General features: G+C 47.4%; 1 protein-coding gene across 1 annotated transcript; it reads right to left on the bottom strand.

The window, feature by feature from the left end:
- Nucleotides 1-3,476: 3,476 nt before the first annotated feature.
- Nucleotides 3,477-14,012, bottom strand: LOC126430189 (uncharacterized). Its single transcript, XM_050090424.1, has 3 exons — nt 13,991-14,012; nt 9,371-9,888; nt 3,477-3,533 (listed from the first exon to the last, which is right to left on the bottom strand). Exons 1-3 carry the CDS (start codon nt 14,010-14,012, stop codon nt 3,477-3,479), a joined length of 597 nt encoding a protein of 198 aa, XP_049946381.1.
- Nucleotides 14,013-15,845: the final 1,833 nt, after the last annotated feature.

Below are 15,845 nucleotides of genomic sequence, written 5' to 3'. Positions count from 1 at the left end.
CAGAGGATTCAGTACCTAAGGGACTGAATGTATTTTGAAGTAACTCTATTTCTTTATTGGTATTGAGAGTTGGATTGCCCAATCAATTCGTACAAAGTTCTGCTAACCATAACACAGAGTAAGTATATCACTTGCAGTTACAACACCTTGCACGATGATTCCAGTTTTGTGAGCATTCGCAGTTCAGGCATTCATTTAAGTATTTCAGTATTTCCAAAGAACGTTACACCACTGTCATAAAAATCATTGGCCGATAGAGCAAGGAACATCTGGAAACCAGAGCTGCTTAACGCATAATTAAATCACCTCACCAATGTATTGTTTAAGAATCATTATTCGTCCGCATAGGTAAAAAATTAGTTAAGATAGCCGCACAGAAGTCATAGATATGAGTCGCAAGTTTGAGTCATAGATATGAAATGGAAAGTTTTCGAGCCTTTCATTAAGGACGTTACTGACCTCCCAAGAAAGTTTTTGACAAAACTAAACATCGCGGTAATCTAGAGATGCATCCGGAAGATACAGGGTCACCTAAAATTGCCCAAGGATGCTCGCAAAACCCTGGAAAAAGCAAGAATTTGTAGGATTCCCTGTAGTTGTGGGGAGGTATACGTGATTACTACAAAAAGAACGGCGAGAAAACGATTATAAGAGCAGAAGTATAACTGCAGAAGGGGAGAGATTGAGAGAACAGCTGGTGCTTTGCAGCCAGGAGACCAACAGCCATGCTCATTTTGATAGAAGGCCTGGTAGCCACAAGCAGATACCACGGAGAGCTATACAGAGAGATTTATTTTTTAATATTTTGGAGAATCAGCCTCTGTTGCGCAAATTTTCTGGTCTTTACCCAGTTTCGGCTAAATTAATCTAGCCTTCTTCAGAAGCATAAAATTACTATAACATGCCAGAGTAAGGCACAGTCATCATTAAAATTAAAACCTGTAGTACCGTGGTACCATCCCGAATTAAAGCTACTAAACTGAAGTCCAGCCACGGCATCTCTTCACCAAGCGGTAGGTTGGCAGCGGCAGCTACGTTGGCACTGACCGTTGCACACGGAATTGCACTAAGCACATAGCAACTCGTGCGCATGCGCATACGGGGAGTCAAGGCTGTATATCATTGGCTGTCTGTATACCATATGCTAAAAATTCTTATACAGAGAGACCATAAAGTTTGTAAAATCCTCTCCAGTTTCAGTAGAAAGGAGGTGGGCTTGAAATTAAATGACATCTGGATCCCGGTGCTGAAGGATACATTACTAGTCTTCTACCATAAAGTGATAGGAGCACCGGACGACGGCAACCGACAACGACCAGTTGCGCTAGGGTTTCCAAGGCATAGGACGTCACGCCACTGCGCGGGAGCACGCGTGAACGGAATTTTACTGTAGTCCAGCAGCGAGCCATCATGTCAGTCGGACACTCAAAGAAACTAGGACCTCCCTCGAGAATTTCCTCCGAAGGTGGGGTCGAAAGGCTGGGTTTTAGTGTGAATTCTAGTGGATCACGGCAAAACAGGCGGAATTTTTTATTGATTATGGTGTTTATGGTGGTGAAATTTAACATTTTACAAATTTTCATTAGTAACTTGGCAAGGAAGGATTTTGGGACATTTGTCTGTATGAAGTTTTTTCCTTGTTTTGGTGTAAGGAACCTGTCACCAAAGTTTGTAAAAATATTTTTGGAACACGCAGTGAACAATAACTAAAATTTGGCTATTTGCTATCCCCCGGTGTTGGAGTTTGAACTGCACTACTGCCCATTAAAATTGCTACACCACGAAGATGACGTCCTACAGACGCGAAATTTAACCGACAGCAAGAAGATGCTGTGATATGCAAATGATTATCCTTTCAGAGCATTCACACAAGGTTGGCGCCGGTGGCGACACCTACAACATGTTGACACGAGGAAAGTTTCCAACCAATTTCTCATACACAAACAGCAGTTGACCGGCGTTGCCTGGTGAAATGTTGTTGTGATGCCTCGTGTAAGGAGGAGAAATGCGTACCATCACCTTTCCGACTTTGATAAAGGTCGGATTGTGGCCTATCGCGGTTGCGGTTTATCGTATCGCGACATTGCTGCTCGCATTGGTCGAGATCCAATGACTGTTAGGAGAATATGGAATCGGTGGGTTCGGGAGGGTAATACGGAACGCCGTGCTGGATCCCAACGGCCTCGTATCACTAGCAGTCGAGATGGCAGGCATCATATCCACATGGCTGTAACGGATCGTGCAGCCACGTCTCGATCCCTGAGCCAACTGATGGGGACGTTTGCAAGACAACAACGGTCTGCACGAACAGTTCGACGATGTTTGCAGCAGCATGGACTATCAGCTCGGAGACCATAGCTGCGGTCACCCTTGACGCTGCATAGCAGACAGGAGCGCCTGCGATGGTGTACTCAACGACGAACATGGGTGGACGAATGGCAAAACGTCATTTTTTTCGGTTGAATCCAGGTTCTGTTTACAGCATCATGATGGTCGCATCTGTGTTTGGCGACATCGCGGTAAACGCACAGTGGAAGCGTGTATTCGTCATCGCCATACTGGCGTATCACCTGGCGTGATGGTATGGGGTGGCAATGGTTACACGTCTCGGTCACCTCTAGGCCGCATTGACGGCACTTTGAACAGTGGACGCTACATTTCAGATGTGTTACGACCCGTGGCTCTACCCTTCATTCGATCCCTGCGAAACCCTACATTTCAGCAGGATAATGCACAACCGCATGTTGCAGGTCCTTTACGGGCCTTTCTGGGTACAGAAAATGTTCGACTGCTGCTGTGGCCAGCACATTCTCCAGCTCTCTCACCAATTGAAAACGTCTGGTCAATGGTGGCCGAGCAACTGGCTTGTCACAATACGCCAGTCACTACTCTTGATGAACTGTGTTATGGTGTTGAAGCTGCATGGGCAGCTGTACCTCTACACGCCATCCAAGCTCTGTTTGACTCAATGCCCAGGCGTATCAAGGCCGTTATTATGATCAGAGGTGGTTGTTCTGGGTACTGATTTCTCAGGATCTTTGCACCTAAATTGCGTGAAAATGTAATCACATGTATCTGTCGAATCAATACCCGTTTATCATCTGCATTTCTTCTTGGTGTAGCGATTTTAATGGCCAGTAGTGTATTTTATGAAATAAGCTTGAAATTTATAATCACGTCGTGATATTCGTTTGAGTAGTTAGTGAGGCTGGGATGGGTGCCTCTTGGTGAACGGGGAAAGGCCGGCTGGGTGGCGAGCGGGCGCCAAGTCCCAGCAGTGTTCTGCCGCCGCGCCTCATCTGCGTTTTATTAGTTTGCTCGAGCATTGTTGCCGCCGCGGGGACAAATATTAAAAAGCGCGACGTCGGCCGGCCGCCAGATTGCCGCCCAGGCCCGGGGAATCCCGTAATAACAGTCGCCCGCTGCTCCCCGCCCCGCAGCACCGCACCGCACCGCACTGCACTGTTCCTTAAGGCTCAGCAGAGGGCCGGGGCCGCTTCCATTTCATCTGGCTCCCTGCGGATGCAGCATTCCTGAGGCAGACGCCGCCCGTGTAATTAGGAGACTGCTGTTAACTTTAACTACGTGAACTACTGTAGCACACAGTCAGCGGTGGTAATTTCAACCGACAATTACGTGTGTGGTTAGCAACCCAGAAGTGAAAGTTAGGAATTTGTATTCATGCAAAGCTTTACGCTGTACGAGAGTACTTCAAAAAGTATGTTGCCACGTGGTGTCCCACGCCAAATGAATTGCGCAACGTGAGTGGCGCATTGTCAGAAGGCAATATATGTCGTGGGCTTTCTGCACGCGCAGTTTTGCTGCGGTGCGGATGACAGGTACGCCACACAGCGGGAGTGAAATGGCGCTGCTGCTGGAAACGCGCTCCATAGTAATAATACACTCCTGGAAATGGAAAAAAGAACACATTGACACCGGTGTGTCAGACCCACCATACTTGCTCCAGACACTGCGAGAGGGCTGTACAAGCAATGATCACACGCACGGCACAGCGGACACACCAGGAACCGCGGTGTTGGCCGTCGAATGGCGCTAGCTGCGCAGCATTTGTGCACCGCCGCCGTCAGTGTCAGCCAGTTTGCCGTGGCATACGGAGCTCCATCGCAGTCTTTAACACTGGTAGCATGCCGCGACAGCGTGGACGTGAACCGTATGTGCAGTTGACGGACTTTGAGCGAGAGCGTATAGTGGGCATGCGGGAGGCCGGGTGGACGTACCGCCGAATTGCTCAACACGTGGGGCGTGAGGTCTCCACAGTACATCGATGTTGTCGCCAGTGGTCGGCGGAAGGTGCACGTGCCCGTCGACCTGGGACCGGACCGCAGCGACGCACGGATGCACGCCAAGACCGTAGGATCCTACGCAGTGCCGTAGGGGACCGCACCGCCACTTCCCAGCAAATTAGGGACACTGTTGCTCCTGGGGTATCGGCGAGGACCATTCACAACCGTCTCCATGAAGCTGGGCTACGGTCCCCCACACCGTTAGGCCGTCTTCCGCTCACGCCCCAACATCGTGCAGCCCGCCTCCAGTGGTATCGCGACAGGCGTGAATGGAGGGACGAATGGAGACGTGTCGTCTTCAGCGATGAGAGTCGCTTCTGCCTTGGTGCCAATGATGGTCGTATGCGTGTTTGGCGCCGTGCAGGTGAGCGCCACAATCAGGACTGCATACGACCGAGGCACACAGGGCCAACACCCGGCATCATGGTGTGGGGAGCGATCTCCTACACTGGCCGTACACCACTGGTGATCGTCGAGGGGACACTGAATAGTGCACGGTACATCCAAACCGTCATCGAACCCATCGTTCTACCATTCCTAGACCGGCAAGGGAACTTGCTGTTCCAACAGGACAATGCACGTCCGCATGTATCCCGTGCCACCCAACGTGCTCTAGAAGGTGTAAGTCAACTACCCTGCCCAGCAAGATCTCCGGATCCGTCCCCCATTGAGCATGATTGGGACTGGATGAAGCGTCGTCTCACGCGGTCTGCACGTCCAGCACGAACGCTGGTCCAACTGAGGCGCCAGGTGGAAATGGCATGGCAAGCCGTTCCACAGGACTACATTCAGCATCTCTACGATCGTCTCCATGGGAGAATAGCAGCCTGCATTGCTGCGAAAGGTGGATATACACTGTACTAGTGCCGACATTGTGCATGCTCTGTTGCCTGTGTCTATGTGCCTGTGGTTCTGTCAGTGTGATCATGTGATGTATCTGACCCCAGGAATGTGTCAATAAAGTTTCCCCTTCCTGGGACAACGAATTCACGATGTTCTTATTTCAATTTCCAGGAGTGTACTAGGAGTATGGTTCTTGTTGGCCAAGCGTCTAAATTTCACACAGATTCGTCGTGAAATTCTGACGGTATTTGGACCAAATGCAATGTCTCATACAGCCGTAGTGAAACGATGCGTTACGCTGATCGGAAGGAAGACCATTGACATCGTACACAGACGACACTGAACAGGCAATCGAGGGATTGATTAGCAGCAATCGTGGATTTCCCGACGACGAGGGTGTCCGTAGAGGTTGTCGAATGGCTCCATGACTAAGGAGTGGGTTTGTATCGTTGAGGAATTGGCTCTAAACACTATGGGATTTAACATCTGAGGTCATCAGTCCCCTAGACTTGGAACTACTTAAACCTAACTAACCTAAGGACATCACATACATCCATGCTCTAGGCAGGATTCGAAACTGCGACCGTAGCAGCAGCGTGGTTCTGGACTTAAGCGCCTAGAACTGGTCGGCCACAGCTGCTGGCGTTGAGGAATTGTAAGATTCCTAGAAAGTAACGACCGTTGCTCACAGAAACTTGATGACTATTTCGAAAAATAGTGTCACGTATAGTCACTGTGTAATTTACTTTTGACAGTCCTCCCGTTTTTAAAATGATTTTACACTTCCCGACAGAGCAATGACAAGACATAAAACATTCCCTCTTAAACACTGATCTATGGTAATCGAGACGGCATAAACTACACACTGGAATAACACTATTATGGCCACTTTTTTTGAGCAACCCTTCATGTGACGTAGTCCGGCTCTGACAGATTGACAGGTATGTGACGCCATGTTTCCTACAGTGCTTTCTCCAGCTGTTGAACCATGTACAACCGAGAATTCGTACATATAAAAGTACTAATATCGATAGTGGGATAAAGTGTAATTGATACGTCGCGCGGCTGGCACCAGTACCTCTTTCTAATGTCATCTTGGCCATCTATTTCGCTTTGGCCGGCCGCGAGTTGGTTGTTCACGGCGGGTTCGTATATTTAATTCTGCAGCGTCGAGGTAGCACCTCTTGCTGCGGCGCGGTTCTTTCCGTCCCTTTACGACGAACCTGCACCTACCTGTGAACATTTTCTCAGCAGATCATCAGTAGATAGCCCAGTGAAACCTACTGTACTTCGACATGAACCAGGCTGCAATTAAAATCACTAATCTACGTTTCGGGAGAACCATGAAATAAAAAGTTGGAAATTTTGTCCTCAATATATTCTGGAATTTAGGTGAACAAGTATCACTGCCAAGCCCTTGCTAGTCTTAACACAGTCACTCACATTCCCTTTCACTCACGTTAGCAAGTTTATGGTGTTGCATTTCCCGAAAACGTAATATCTACAAAAATATACTAATACCGATTCTGACTTAAAATTACAAAATATTTCACAAAAATATTCTCATTCTTATATACTTAAATCACAAATCTCTTACTTCGGACTTGGCAATCTATAACTAACCTAGTCTAAAATCTTTAATTTTTCTTATAATTCTTGCTACATGAAAACATTTTTTGCAAATCTCTCAAAAACATTCCAAACTTTTTAAAAACTTTTTACATTTACTTTTTGAATGTCTTTTTTCAGGCACTGTGGTTGGTGTCCTACTATTTAATAACAGTATTCTGTCCTACCTTAAAAAACTGCACACAACTATCGCCTCTTTATCACACATTTTTCCGTGAGTCTTGAGTATGGCACTTTGCATTGTAGCGTCCATAACACACCTCCCTTCTCCACTTATTGGTCCCTCCATGGCTTACATGCATTGCTGTCCCTGAAACCATACTTCCGTCTAAGCCTACTTCCTTTATATACATCCTAATATACAATTACTTATAGTATAGGAGATTATTTACATTTTTTACTATTCAGTTTTACTTGAATTCAAATGAAAGTAAATTAACAGAGTATTGCTTACTCAAATCGGCAAGATCAAATCTATTTGAAAATATTTTCTAAAATTTACTTCTTTTCCAAAAACTTAATGAATTTAAAAGAACTAGTTTCTATTGCAAGCAAAGGTTATATTAATTTTTTTCTGTTTAACTTTCACTCAGCTTGAAAGTATTCAATGGCAAAAAAACACATTTCCTATAAAGCAATTATTTACAAACGTTTTTATAGTACATAGTTACCACTTTTTATGTAGTGTCTCTTTTCATCACTTCTTCCTCACAGTTTCACCACTATGTAACAGAAATCAAGAATTGTATTTACAAAATATACATATATTCCCCACATTCATTCATACTCCACTCATAAAAAATATTCTTCACCTAGATCTCCTTTACTAACTGCCCTTGTCAAATCCGGTTACTCCCATATTTGTACATGTCACTCAGCATTCAATCACAAACTGACCCCCATCTCTCTCACCACAAAACTTACTTCATCTTAATCCCATGACTCTATCTTACACCTACAAACACACTTTTCCTGATAGAGAAGAATATTACAGAAGATAGATTCAGATCAGAATGGTTAGAAGAAGGAAGATTGGCAATACGAAAAGAAAATGAAATAGCACTGCCAGTAACTTTAGCACCTGGTGTTCGTCAAACACCTAGCATTGCATAGGTTGCAATGCCCTCTGAGGCCTCCAAGCTTAACTCACATCTACCTCAGGGTCCAATCCCACATCATCTCCGTATTAATTGTAGTCCCTCAAACTCTCTGTCCTTCTACAATACCTAACTGGTATACTGGCTACTTTTTCATCGATCACATAGTCTTTTCGAAAATATGGCACAACCACATCTTTTCCATTTATTTCAAAAATTATCACACTTTCTTTAAAATTTAATTTCCCTTTGTAATGGTTAAAGAAATCTACACCAATCAACATTTTTACACACAGATCAGGAATTATAAGGAAGTTATGGAATACTTCCACCCCATTTATTTTCACTGGCAACAGAACTTCATGTCTAAAAGGTTTTTTTCACTTTTCCAGTAGCTACAATAATCTGTACCCCCATTACTGGCATAATTACAAGATCATTCCCTTTTTGCAATGATTCTAACCAACCTTTACTCACAGCACATAAATCACTACCTGTATCTGCTAAACACTGTACCTCTTCATCACACACCTGCAGACTAATTATTGGTTGACCCAATACTTTCCTTTCCTTGCTAGTATCAGCAACCTCCTCCAACAAGTCGTTCACAACCTCTCTTTTATCGAAACCTTACCTGTTTCCGGAAATTACACAGATTTTTGCAGAATCACCTTCAACACTTTTCTCCCCCAAACTAAGTATTCTATCCACTAGTGACAACTCAAAACTCCCTTCTGGCTCTTCGCTATACTCCATTATAGCCTCTCTCTCTTCCCTTTCTCCACTATTAATTAGTCGACCCCTACTTTGGTCACCATTCTCCTGCTCCTCCGTAATAGCCTCACAAATGTCGTCATTTATAGACGCTAACATTTCTTTTGTGGCGGCGTACGTAGCGACAAACAATTCGGTGTAGAAACGGCTTACGAAGTCACCGCCACACTTTTAATAGCGGGCCGACCGGTCCGCTGGAACAGTGAACAGAAAGATGAAAACCCAAACACACTGATTAAATAAAAGTCGGTACTTATCTTTATTAACGAAGATACAGAAACACAGTAGTGAACTCCGTGTCTACAGAAATCTGTCTAGTTCGAGTCGGAGCGGCTAGGTCAGCGTCGGCTGACGACAAACAACAACTCTGCTGCGATGAACACCCAACTGACTAGCAAGTACACAATTCGGTGGCGAGTATACAACTGAGCGGCGAATACAGAACTGTCCTAGCGCTCGCGACTCCAGCGCTTAAGAAGCCAGAAGCCAGCGGTGACGCGCGCAGACTTGCGGCGATTTCCTGTCTCGCTGGCGCTGCTTATGCGGACGGCGTCCGGACTTCGATGCTGCCAACCTTTTGGCAGCGGGCTCGGGTGGCATTACTGGCTAGGATATAACACTCCTCCCCCCCCCCCCCCCAAATAGCCGCACCGTCGTTGAATAATGACGTGGCGAGCGTCGACGGCGGGGGAGGGGTCTGGCCGCAGGCGTAGCAGGAGAGACCGGGGCGGAGACTGTTGTCGGTGGCAGTCCCCGGTCCGCACCCCAGCATTGGCTGCGCGGGGCCTCGGGAAACACCGACTGAAAACCGAAGTCAGGGTGCACGCCTGTGACCACGGGCGCAGCTTCTGGTACTGGACGCGACGGGGCGTCGGGACCCACGAAGAGAGGCAGCGTCTCCTGACGCTGCGTCGACGGCTGCTGAGTGGGCGCCGGACAAGGCGCTGCGGTGTCAGACTCCTTGGGGGTGCCCAAGGAAAGCGGCTGCAGGACAGGCTGCACAGCCACCGCTTGGGAAGGCGGCCCGGCTGAGGGGTCGACGTCCATCAGCTCCGAAGGCGGTGGCGACTGAAGAGGGACCGCAGGCGCCGGAGCGACCACCTGGGGCGCTCCCGGATGAAGCTGCGCGGGAGGCATCAACGGGACGGGCTGTCGGCGTGGTAGCGGCGACGGCTGCTGCTGCTGCCCTGGGGGCGGCAGCGAAGTCGGAAGGCGCGGCTGGAACCCGCCGCGGACCAAATCTGTGGACAAAGAACGAGCGGCAGAATCCGGGCGGCCAGCGCGGCGCAACTGGTTCTGATGCCTCCTGTGCACCCCAGTAGCACCTTGAACAGTATAAAAACCGCGACCCTGGACACTTATCACGGTACCACGTTCCCAACGACGGCGACCGTGATAAACTCTGAAAAAAACGGCGTCGTTGCGCTGAAAACGCGTGCGATGCTCAGAAGCGGCGGGTCGATCCGGGGGGTGCAACAACCGTAGTAGGGTGCGATGACGACGGCCGTGGAGAAGCTCCGCAGGCGAAGGGCCGTCGCGTGGCGTGGTCCGGTACGACGACAGGAACGTGATGAGGGCCTGCTGACGAGAGTGCGTAGCACGAAGGCGGTCCATATGATCCTTGAATGTGCGTACAAAAGGTTCCGCTGCACCATTCGATTGAGGGTGGAACGGCGGAGTAAGAACATGGCGAATGCCATTGGCAGAACAAAAACTTTCAAATTCAGCAGAGGTAAATTGTGGACCATTGTCAGACACTAAAACTTCCGGAAGACCCTCAATACAAAAATTGAAGTCAATGCCTGTATAGTTTGTGCAGACGTTGTTGACTGCATGGGCACAACAAACGGAAAATTACTAAATGCATCTATCACGATGAGCCAACGAGAATTCCAATATGGACCAGCGAAATCAATATGTACTCGCTGCCAGGGACCGGCAGGGCGTGCCCACTCAAAATAGCGTTGAGGCGGAGCAGCTTGGTGTTCGGCACACGTCGAACAATCTGTAGACATCTGCGTAATCTGCTTATCAATGCCGATCCATGTACAATGACGGCGGGCAAGCTGCTTGGTGCGGACCACTCCCCAATGACCTTGATGCAACAAGTGGAGGACCTTGGATTGGAGCACTTGGGGAACCACTACACGAAGCTGGTCATTCTCGGTGCGTAACAGCAAAACTCCGTGCGAAACAGACAACAGATGACGTTGCGGATAATAGCGACGAACCACAGGATCCGATATGTTCTTTGCCTTGGACGGCCAACCACGTTGAACAAAAAGTAATAGTAAACTCAGATGAGGATCCGTAGCTGTCTCACGTGCCACCTGACGATAATCAATTGGAAAATCCCGGAGGGATTGATGCTCATCGGCGTCAATCTGATGGCAAGAGTCGTCAGAGGAATCGAAGACATCATCCGCAGCAATCGGCAACCTAGAAAGCGCGTCAGCGTTTGCATGCTGAGCTGTGGGGCGATACAGTATCTCATACTGGTATTGTGATAACAAAAGAGCCCAACGTTGTAGTCTCTGAGCTGTCCGCTGAGGAACTGGTTTAGACGGATGAAACAGTGACGTCAGGGGCTTGTGATCTGTTACTAAATAGAATGGTCTACCACAGAGGTAGTGATGGAATTTTGTGACACCGAACACAATAGCCAACGCTTCCTTGTCCAATTGGCTATAATTACACTGAGCTTGGTTTAGCAATTTAGATGCGAACGCAATAGGACGTTCGGTGTTACCGACTCGGTGAGACAACACAGCACCGAGGCCGAAAGAAGAGGCATCACAAGCTAACACCAGAGGCTTGTTAGGGTCGTAATGGACCAGACAACGATCATTCAATAAAGCCTCTTTAAGCTGCTGAAAGGCTGATTGGCAATCAGCTGACCACACAAACGGAACATTCTTACGGCGGAGACGATGCAACGGTGCAGCAATCTGATGCATTAGGTATAAACCTAATATAATACGTCAATTTGCCAAGAACTGCTTGCAATTCATGCAGATTGCGAGGGGCGGGCAAATCACGAATAGCTGCTAAATGTGACTGGGAGGGATGAATGCCTTGAGCATTAATAACATGTCCCAGATACTCCATCTCCGTAAGGAAAAATGAACATTTATCGATGTTGCAACGTAGGCCTGCCTGAGACAACACTTTAAACAAACACTCCAAATTACGGAAATGTTCAGCAGGCGTCCGACCGGACACAACAATATCGTCTAAATAGTTGCAACACGATGGCACATTAGCCAGAAGTTGTGACAAAAAACGCTGAAAAACAGCTGGAGCTGACGCACAACCAAAAGGCAAACGCAGAAAACGGAACAACCCCAACGACGTGTTTATGACAAAATACTGTTGTGATTGCTCGTCGAGGGGTAATTGCAAATATGCTTCACGGAGATCAATTTTGGAAAAGAAACGAGCTTCCCCTAACTTATCCATCAGCTCGTCCGGTCTAGGCAAAGGAAAAGAATCAATGACAGTCTGAGGATTAACTGTCGACTTAAAATCAGCGCACAACCGTAACTTGCCAGACGGTTTCTTTATAATAACTAAGGGAGAAGCCCACTGGCTCGCTGAAACGGGTTGAATAACGCCGTTGTTTTGCCAACGACGAAGTTCATCTGCTACAGGTGCCCGGAGGGCGTGAGGCACTGGACGAGCAAGAAAAAATCGAGGCTGAGCATTATCTTTTAACGTAATATGAGCGGCAAAGTTCGCAGCACAACCTAGTTCGTCTTTAAATATGTCACTGTATCGTTTACACAAATCGGTTATGCTGTCTTGAGGAACAACAACAGAATTAATTTGCAACACATTGTCTTGGATAGACAGGCCAAACAAGTCAAAACAGTCTAATCCGAAAATGTTTACACTGTCTGTAGCGCGGAGCACTGTGAATGAAACTGTTTTTGTATTGCCACGGAATGTGGCTGGCACGCTACATACACCTAACACAGGAATTTGTTCTCCACTATAAGTAGCCAAAGAATGTTTTGCCGCTGAAAGTTTAGGGCGGCCGATAGCCGCATACGTAGCACTATTTATGAGAGTCACAGACGCACCAGTGTCTAATTGAAAATTGAAGGTCTTATCCTGGATGCGTAGCTTCACAAATAGTTTATTACACTGTCTCTGGATCGGTGCAGTGGAGGCGGAAGACACAAAATCAGCGCGTTTAGCGCGTGTTCGCTGCTTACGACAACTCGTGGGTTGGGCGGGTGGAACAACAACTCCCGCTTCACTTGCAGTCTGTACATTACTTTTTACAGCGTTTGAAGTACGCTTGGGTCGCATAGCAGAGGGCTGGGTGGGTGGCTTATTGCGAACAAGTTCATTACCCACACGAAGAGTCTTTAAACGCGACCTTCTGGGCGGGCTGGCTTTGAAGAACATGAATATCCATGGGCTGGGCAGCACTAGAATTGTTCTTGCGTTTACGCAAACAAACAGTCTGGATGTGTCCTTTCCTGTGACAAAAGTGACAAACCGCGTTTCTTAACGGGCAATGTTCACGAGGATGAGCAAGAACACACTTAGGGCAAGACTTAACTCTATCATTTTGCACACGCGGCTGACGAATGTGTTTAACATGACGCGGCCGGATAGTGTTTACAGTCTGACTGCCGGTGGGGCCGCGGGCGTGACATAACTTGCTTAGCACAGGCAATTTGAGAAATACGAGGCCTGTTCAGAAAGTAAGCTCCGATTGATTGCCAAATTGAAACCACAGTGAACATCAGAAATGTTTTACTTGTAACTATTAGCTACACCTTTCAGCTACTTCTCTACGTAGTCGCCGTTCTGACTTAGACTTTTGTCATAGCGTTGTACCAACTTTTCAATAGCCTCATCATAGAAGGCAGCCGCCAGTGCTTTCCGCCATTTCTCCACGCTGGCCTACACCTCGTTGTCTGTGTCAAAATGTTGTCTTCAAAGACAGCGGTTCATGTGACCAGAGATGAAACTCAGGGGGAGACAATTGCGGACTGTATTGTGGGTAATCTAACATTTCCATTTGAAAACGATGCAGGAGCATCTTCATTGCCCCTGCAGAATGCGGCTGAGAATTGTCGTGAAGACGAAACAGCACGACAGTTATGTAATGTTAGCTGCATAGCTTCAGGCGAAATTTCTCACCAGGCCCTCGTACTTGGCGGCAGACACTATTTTCTAGACATTTTTACGCACTCACTGCGAGCTCAGAAATGAGAAGAGCGACGTGATGCTAACTGGGGTTATACTAGAGACACTACCCAACACATCTGTGCAAAGCTTTATCGGATTTTCATAGTCGTTTCCATTTCGCGACCGATCAGAGCTTACTTTCTGAACGCCCCTCGTACATGGCTGATCTAACTCACACTCAGCATAGTCAAAAGTATCTTGGGCTTCAATGATGTTCATCACAGTCTCTAATGACGGGTCAGGCAACTTTAAGATAGCAGCACGAACACGAGAATCTGCAATGTTTTGAGTAATAGCGTCTCGTAGCATGACATCACTGTAGGAAGCTCCACACACACAATTAAATCGGCACTGACGGGTGAGGCCCCGTAAATCTGTTAACCATTGTTTATTAGATTGATGTGGCAGTTTCTTTAATCTGAAGAACTTGAATCTGGCTGCTGCCACATGAACTCGCGGCTCGAAATACTCAGCAAGCTTGTTAACAACAACGTCATAGTCTAAAGCTTCTGGCTGGGATTCCGGGAACAACTTACAAAGTAGTCGATAGACTTCCACGCCTGCAGTGGAAATTAAATAAAGCTGCCGCTCAGTACCTGTGATTTTGTAGACTGTCATGTGCACCTGCAACTGCGCGAAATATTCTCGCCATTCTTCTCTTGATGCATCAAAAGCACGGAAAGGTGGTGGTGCCTGTGCTTGTTCCTTTTGTGTTGGAGGATTAGCCGCTTGTTTGGCGATGGCTTCCACCAGACTTTGTATTTGCTGACTCTGTAACAAGATCAACTGTTGTAATTCGGCAGACATAGTGAACACAAATTAAACCAGCCCCCAAAATTTTATCGCTATAATTAGTATAACCAGAAACAAGTTGAACCAGCCCTGCACACGAGTTCGGAAGTCCTCGTCGCCAGTTTTGTGGCGGCGTTCGTAGCGACAAACAATTCGGTGTAGAAACGGCTTACGAAGTCACCGCCACACTTTTAATAGCGGGCCGACCGGTCCGCTGGAACAGTGAACAGAAAGATGAAAACCCAAACACTCTGATTAAATAAAAGTCGGTACTTATCTTTATTAACGAAGATACAGAAACACAGTAGTGACCTCCGTGTCTACAGAAATCTGTCTAGTTCGAGTCGGAGCGGCTAGGTCAGCGTCGGCTGACGACAAACAACAACTCTGCTGCGATGAACACCCAACTGACTAGCAAGTACACAATTCGGTGGCGAGTATACAACTGAGCGGCGAATACAGAACTGTCCTAGCGCTCGCGACTCCAGCGCTTAAGAAGCCAGAAGCCAGCGGTGACGCGCGCAGACTTGCGGCGATTTCCTGTCTCGCTGGCGCTGCTTATGCGGACGGCGTCCGGACTTTGATGCTGCCAACCTTTTGGCAGCGGGCTCGGGTGGCATTACTGGCTAGGATATAACAATTTCCTCCACACTGGCATCACTAATTTCCTGTAATTCTGCAACCTCTGTACTTTCTCCTTCCTCAGAACATGGATCTACTTCAGCTTGGTTGCTAACTACTTTCTTGCAGTCGGATTCTGTCACATATTCCACTAATACACCATCCCTCCCGTCTACAATCCATCACCACCCCTGCCCTGGCGCACGGGACTACAAGTCCCACCGCCACACCATCACCTGCCCATGTTAGGCAAAATTCCTCTGCCTGACTCATGTAGTACCATCACCGTCAGAGGGTGGTACGGGACTACAAGTCCCACCGCCACACCTCCAAAGTGAATTGCAGTGACGGAGTCACTGCCCTGTGGAAATTTACTGCCTCACCAACACAGTTAGACCGCAATAGACCGGTGATGCTGTATTGTAACATATCACCCCGGACTACAAGTCCATAAAATACAAGTCCATAAAAAAAAAGTCTACAATACAGTGCCCATCTGGTTTATGTCTATAGAAAACGTCCTCTAAATCTCCATTAAACGTACAGTTTTTAACGTAGTTCGTTTCGTCTGTTGCTACCA

The sequence above is a fragment of the Schistocerca serialis genome, chromosome 1 (genome assembly GCF_023864345.2).
Source record: "Schistocerca serialis cubense isolate TAMUIC-IGC-003099 chromosome 1, iqSchSeri2.2, whole genome shotgun sequence".
NCBI lineage: Eukaryota > Metazoa > Arthropoda > Insecta > Orthoptera > Acrididae > Schistocerca > Schistocerca serialis.
This window is presented reverse-complemented; position numbering and strand designations above follow the sequence as displayed.

Excerpts from the sequence above, each read along its gene's own strand:
- LOC126430189 (XM_050090424.1), bottom strand. The coding sequence starts at position 14,012 with ATGTACGAGGGGCGTTCAGAAA. Across the intron at positions 9,889-13,990 it reads GTACGAGGGGCGTTCAGAAA|ATTTGGTCCGCGGCGGGTTC; the intron begins GTAAGCTCTGAT and ends CTTTGTCCACAG. Across the intron at positions 3,534-9,370 it reads CGACAACAGTCTCCGCCCCG|GAATGCTGCATCCGCAGGGA; the intron begins GTCTCTCCTGCT and ends CGTCTGCCTCAG.